This window comes from Colobus angolensis, unplaced genomic scaffold (genome assembly GCF_000951035.1).
Source record: "Colobus angolensis palliatus isolate OR3802 unplaced genomic scaffold, Cang.pa_1.0 Scaffold34, whole genome shotgun sequence".
Lineage (NCBI taxonomy): Eukaryota > Metazoa > Chordata > Mammalia > Primates > Cercopithecidae > Colobus > Colobus angolensis.
In genome coordinates, this window is record NW_012116710.1 from 6,855,091 (window position 1) to 6,861,540 (window position 6,450).

General features: G+C 52.3%; 1 protein-coding gene across 1 annotated transcript in view; it reads right to left on the bottom strand.

Annotated features, from left to right (window-relative positions):
- Positions 1-6,450, bottom strand: part of FCGBP (Fc fragment of IgG binding protein) — an 82,815-nt gene that overhangs the window by 15,726 nt on the left and 60,639 nt on the right. The window contains exons 14-15 of the mRNA XM_011952535.1: positions 4,135-4,276; positions 436-773 (exon numbers count right to left, since the gene is read on the bottom strand). Coding sequence (XP_011807925.1) covers positions 436-773; positions 4,135-4,276 — 480 coding nt within the window. The remainder of the gene's footprint in view (positions 1-435; positions 774-4,134; positions 4,277-6,450) is intronic.

Here is a 6,450-nt window from a genome sequence, read left to right on the forward strand (position 1 = left end):
TCTCTGGGCCTCTCACTTGTTCCCTCACAGACACTCAAACCAGTGTTCGCCTGGACTAGACTCTGAGCTCAGCATGTGACATGCACCACCTTGCTGTGGGACAGGCCCTGATATGACGCCCACTTCACAGATGAGGAAACCGAGGCCTACCAAGTGAACTGCCCAGCATCACCTAGCTCATAAGGAGGAGAGGCTGGATTCAAACCCAGGTCTGTAAAAAAGGCAAATGCTGAGGTCCTAGGTTAAAGCCCTTAGCAGGGGGCTAGGCTTGTTTAATTCCCAGGAACGGGGTGATATTTTTGCTGGAATTATTCTTTTTGTTGACAGTTTGTTTCAGGCCCAGGTGAAGACAAGGAGCCTTGAGCTGCTAACTGTGGTCGTCAGGATCCCTCCTGTCCTCCCGGGGACCTCGGGGGACCATCCTGCCACACATACCCGGACTTTGCCGACCTCGCCCTTGTGGATGGAGATGTTGGTGCCCAGGGCAGCCACAGTGACGACTCTCACGTAGGAAACAGCAGGGTTGCCCCGGTTCTCGTTCTTGGTGGTGACGGTGAAGGGCGTCAGGCCCTGGGTGTTGGCCCCCGGGCAGCCAGTTGTTGCCAGCACATAGTTACAGGTGCCCTGGAAGTCAAACGGCCGGCCATCGAAGGAGTGGTAGTGTGGGTCGCCCCACAGCCAGCACGTGGCCTCGTAGTTGGGCACGCACACGCCCTGGCCACCCTGCTCCTTGCACGTCTCCTGTGGCCGGCATGTCACACCGTCGCACGGGTCTGGGGACAGAAGAGGGAGGACCTTGAGAGGCTGCCACTTGTCAAGGATGGCCGCTCCCTCCACATCTACCCCAGTCTGTGCCAGCGATCTGAGGGTTACCGCAGGCAAGACCAGATTCCAGAGTCCTCATGTCTAGGACCCAGGTCCTATAGTTTGCTTTTGTATTTTATTTTGTTTTGTTGGTTCTCTGTCACCCAGGCTGGAGTGCAGTGGTGCAATCTCGGCTCACTGCAACCTCTGCCTCCCGGGCTCAAGCGATTCTCCTGACTCAGCCTCCCGAGTAGCTGGGATTACAGGTGCCCGCCATCATGCTTGGCTGATTTTTATATTTTTAGTAGAGACAGAGTTTGATTATGTTGTCCAGGCTGGTCTCTAGCTCCTGACATCAAGTGATTAGCGAACTTTGGCCTCCCAGAATACTGGGGTTACAGGCATGAGCCACCAAGCCCAGCCTGCTGTTTTCAAGACCAGCCCCTCGGAGTCCCGCACGTCTGACACTGAGGCCCCATGGTGGACTGTGTCTAAGTCTCAGGTGTCAAAGATCCCATACCTGAGACCCGGGCCACAGAGGTCCCTGACAGCCAAGACCCAGGCCCTTGAGTCCCCCTACCTCTGAGACTGAGGCCCTGCCATTTGCTGTGTGAGACGGAGGTTGTGGAGTCCATGCACCTAAGACCAAGGCTCTGGGTCTGTGTTTAGGATGCAGTTTCCATGGTGTCCTTGCTTGAGATTTCAGCCTGTTCTTCTATTTTAAGTTTTATAGGAGCCTCACCCTCTTCACTTACATAGTGTACAGCTGCTTTCACGCCACCATGGCAGAGTGAGTAGCTGTGATCGAGAAGGTATAGCCTGCAGGCTTAAACATTTACCATCTAACCCTTTAGAGAAAAGGTGCACTTGACCCAAGTTGAGATCTGTGCCCCAGGGGTCCTTGTGTCTGCAATGCCTGCCCTGAGAGCATTCATGTCTGAGATCCCAGCCCATGGGTTCTCTGTGTTCAAGGCCCGGGCCCCAGGCCAGATGTGGTGGCTCAGGCCTATAATCCCAGCACTTTAAGAGGCTGAGGTGGGAGGATCGCTTGAGCCCTGGAGTTTGAGAGCAGCCTGGACAACACAGCAAGACCCCATTTCTACAGAACAATTAGAAATTAGACAGGCATGGTGGTGTGTGCCTGTAGTCCCCTGCTACTCAGGAGGCTGAGGCAGGAGGATTGTTTCAGCCTAGGAAATAGAGGCGCAGTAACCTACACTACACTCCAGCCTGGGTGACAGAGTAAGACCTTATCTGAAAAAAAAAAAAAAAATCTAGGCCTCAGGGTCCCCCATGCCTGAGACCTCAGCCTTCTGGACCTCTCCACATTTGACAGCAATTGGTCTTCAATTTCTCTAGGCCCCGGGGGCCTCTGTGACCTAGCGTAGGGCTCTGGATGATCTTCTGGCAAGAGCTCAGTGCCAGGGGTCTCGGCATGATTTGAAACGTTTGAGGCCTTAACTAGCTAAGTCTCATGGCCTGGGCCTCCCTCAGTGCAAAACTCCATCCCGTAGGGTTGCTATATTCAAGCCAGTAGCCTTGAGGGTGTCTCACTGCTGAGGCCCTGTCCTGAAGGGCTTCTGTGTCCCAGACCCTGTTCCTACAGTTACTACATCTGTAACCCAGCTTGTGGAACCCCTGTGTGGGAGAGGCCAGTCTTCAAATGTCTCCTTCCTCCTGTGCCTGTTACCAATGTACCGCCTCTCAGCTTCAAATACACCCGCGGAGTTAAGCTTTGTCAACAGAGGGCGCTGGAGAGTCACTGCAGCAGGGAGGGGCTCCTGGTCTGGCCTTCAGCTGGTTTGGCCCTTCCAGCTCTGGCCCGGGTGTGTGGCCACACTCAGTGAGTTCCACTGGTCCCAGCTGGCTTCCCAGTGAGGGGTTTCCTTCTTGCCAACTCCAGCCTGCAGAAACCTCTGTGCCACCCAGTGGGCTACAGCTGCAGTAGGATTGGACTCAGCCTTGGGGCTGATTCTCCCCTCCTTAAAGAGGAGGGGCCAATTTCTCCCTTCCATGAGGCCTCTACCTTAGCCCTAGAAGTGGGGGCTACTTCCTCTGTCTGCTTTGGTGGTATTCTTTAGTGTTCTCTTTACTGTTTCTTATTTCTATTTGTTTGTTTGTAAAGAGACAAGGTCTTGCTGCCTTGCCCAGGCTGGAGGGCAGTAGTACAATCATAGCTCACTGCAGCCTCGAACTCCTGGGCTCAATCAAGTGATCCTCCCAACTCAGCCTCCTGAATAGCTGGGACCACAGGCATGCATCACCACGCCTGGCTACGTTTAAATTTTTTGTGGAGACAGGTGTCTCGCTATGTTGCCCAGGCTGGTCTCGAACTCCTGGGCTCAAGCGATCTTCCCAAAGTGCTGGGTGTGTGAGCCACCGCACCAGGCCCTCTTTGCCTTTTAATAGTTAATCTCCTATTAATAAGTAAATGATTCTTTAATTGAACTTTCCTCATTCAAATGGCTGGGTGCTTTCTGTCTCTCGACTGGGTGCTGACTGATGTACCCCCCGTTCCTGGGAGTCCCATTGTCCTGCTCATCACCCTGAGAGTCTTAGCCCTACACCTTGGTGCTGAAGCTCTTATTATCTTATCCATGTGGGGAGGAGGGTTCTCTTCACCCTAAGAAATGACCCCTGGGGGTGGCTCTGTGTCCCAGATTTAGTCTGGGGGCGTTCCCACATCGGAGACTATGCCCCTAAAATTCCTGATCTCCCACTTGAGAGGGGTCCCCATAGCCAACGTCCTGCCTTGGTGGGGTCTCTGTGCCTGAGACTCAGAACTCTGCTCTGTCCCTGACCCTAGGATCCCAGTCTCTCCCCTGCCCTTTGGTGCTAGTGTCTGAGCCCCAAGTCTAATTCCACACACCAGTGGTCAGCTCACCATGGCCCCCTAGACTGCTGCTCTTGTATTCTAAAGTCTTACAGGAGTCTCACCTCTTCACTTATATAGTGTGCGGCTGCTCATGCCACAGTGGCAGAGTGAGCAGTTGGAACGAGACCATACAGCCTGCAAGCTGAAACATTTACCATGTAGCCCATATCAGCAAAGGCACGCCTGTCCCTGCCTTATACCGAGGGTCTCTGACGTCAACCCTGAGAAACCTCTGAGGGTCCCCACAGCCTCGATTTTCCCTAAGGGTCTCTGCCTCCCACAGTAGGTGGCCCTGGCCCTGTGAAACCCAGCCCAGGGGTCTCCAGGTCTGCGACCTCAATCATTAGTCCTGTGTGCCTCCCGCCATGGACACCCCAGTCACATCACCCTCGGCCCCAGAGTCCCTGTACTCCATCTGTAGTCACATCAGCCCCAGTCCCAGCCCAGCCCAGCACCTTTGGTGATGCATCTCAGGACGCCTTCGGAGGGCTGGCACACCTGCCCCGGCGTGCAGCTGTGTTCCTGGCACACCACGCCTTTACGCACATGGCACGTACACTGCTGCCGACAGTCGTCAATGAGGACTGTCTGCTCCGGCTGTGGGGAGAGAGGGCATGGCCATCAGATACCACAGGTGGGAGCCGACTCTCACAGCTCTGGCATTCTGGGCACAGAGGGGTTTGCAGACATCACAGACAAGGGACATCTCTCAGCAGGATGGCCCCCTGTCTGTGAAGCTGAGGCACAGCATGGCTTTGGGGCCGTCATTCATTTGTACATTTGTTCATTCACTTTTATTCATTAACTCATTCATTCCAAAATATCCGCTCAATCTCTGCTGTAGGAGAAATGGTGTGACATAGTAACTAAGGGCAGATCGCCTGAGCTTGAAGTCCGTTTCTGCTGTTTCCACATTCTGTGACTCTGAGCAAGTTACTTCACCGCTTTATGGCTCAGTTTCCTGATGTGCAAATTGCAGAAAATAGTAGCGCCTGCCTATGGAAGTATAACTGAGTTAATAACATATGTAAAATTCAGATAAAATGAAAAGGGTAGGCCAGACGCGGTGGCTCATGCTTGTAATCCCAGCACTTTGGGAGGCCGAGGCAGGTGGATCACCTGAGGTCAGGAGTTCGAGACCAGCCTGGCCAACATGGTGAAACCCCATCTCTACTAAAAATACAAAAATTAGCCAGGTGTGGTGGCGGCCACCTGTAGTCCCAGCTACTCGGGAAGCTGAGGCAGGAGAATGGAGTGAACTCAGGAGGCAGAGCTTGTAGTGAGGCGAAACCTCACCACTGCACTCTAGCCTGAGTGACAGAGCGAAACTCCATCTTAAGAAAAAAAAAAAAAAGGCTTCCTTTAAAACATTCAGATAGGAGAGATACGTGGGGTAGACATCAAACAAGATTGGGAGAATGTGGCTTAGTTTTAAAGCGAAATGATGGGTAAGTATATGGACAGTCATTTCACTATTCTCTTAATTTTCGCATGTTTGAAAATTTTCAGAATAAAAAGTTTTTAGATATGTAATGTATATATAAAAAATGCACACATAGCACTCAAAACATTACGAGATACATAGAAAGCATATCTACATATTTTCTGTTATTATTACTATTATTTACGTGAGGGGAACAACAGAGAGAGGGTCCCACCCCACGGAGAGCTCACAGTCCCGCAAGGGAGACGGACATTAGACAAACACATGCTCCAGTCAAAGAAAAAGGACCAACAGGGAGAGAGTGGGAGAGGGAAGCAGAGGGTGTTCACAGCTGGTATAACAGATGAAAATCTTGTCTTTGTGGTCAGAAAGGCTCCCTTTTTCCAGACCTGGAAGGCAAAGCCACAATTCACCTGGGGAGTCAGGGGTGGGTTTAAAGCTTCAGAGTCCATGGTCATGTTTAGAAAGATCTTTACCACTGCCACGTGGAGGGTGGACCAGAGGAGCAAAGGTAGGAGCCTGGAGGGACCCAGGTGGGAGAGGACCAGCTGGACCAAGGGAGGGCCATGGGGATGGGGAAATGAGTGGGTACAAGAGACATTCAGGAGACTGAATGGACTAGCTGTGGTGGCTCATGCCTGTAATGCTCGCACTTTGGGAGGCCAAGGTGAGAGGATCACTTGAAGTCAGGAGTTTGAGAGCAGCCTGGCCGATATGGCAAAACCCCATCTCTACCAAAAAACAAAAAATCAGCCGGGCATAGTGGCACATGCCTGCACTCCTAGCTACTCAGGAGGCTGAGACAAGAGAATTGCTTCAACCTGGGACGCCGAGGTTGCAGTGAGCCTGAATCCAAGAGGCGGAGGTTGCACTCCAGCCTGGGCAACAGAGCAAGACTATGTCTCAAAAAAAAAAAAAAAAAAAAAGAGGCTGAATGGGTCGGGCATGGTGGCTCATGCCATTAATCCCAGCACTTTGGGTGGCCAAGGCGGGAGTATGGCTTGAGGCCTGGAGTTCACAACCACCCTGAGCAACATAATGAGACACCCCCATGTCTATGTCTCCACAAGAAAATTAAAAACTCGCTGGGCTTGGTGGTGCACACCTATAGTCCAGGTACTTGGGAGGTGAGGTGAAGGATTGCTTGAGCCAAAGAACTTGGGGCTGCAGTGAGCTATGACCATATCACCCACTCTTGCCTGGGTGACAGAGTGAGACCCTGACTCTAAAAGAAATAAATAAGAGACCAAGTAGACCAAGTAGGCTGTGGAGCTGATGAGCAGTGGGAAGGGTGAGGCCCCATATTCTGCCCCAGATGACTAGGTTC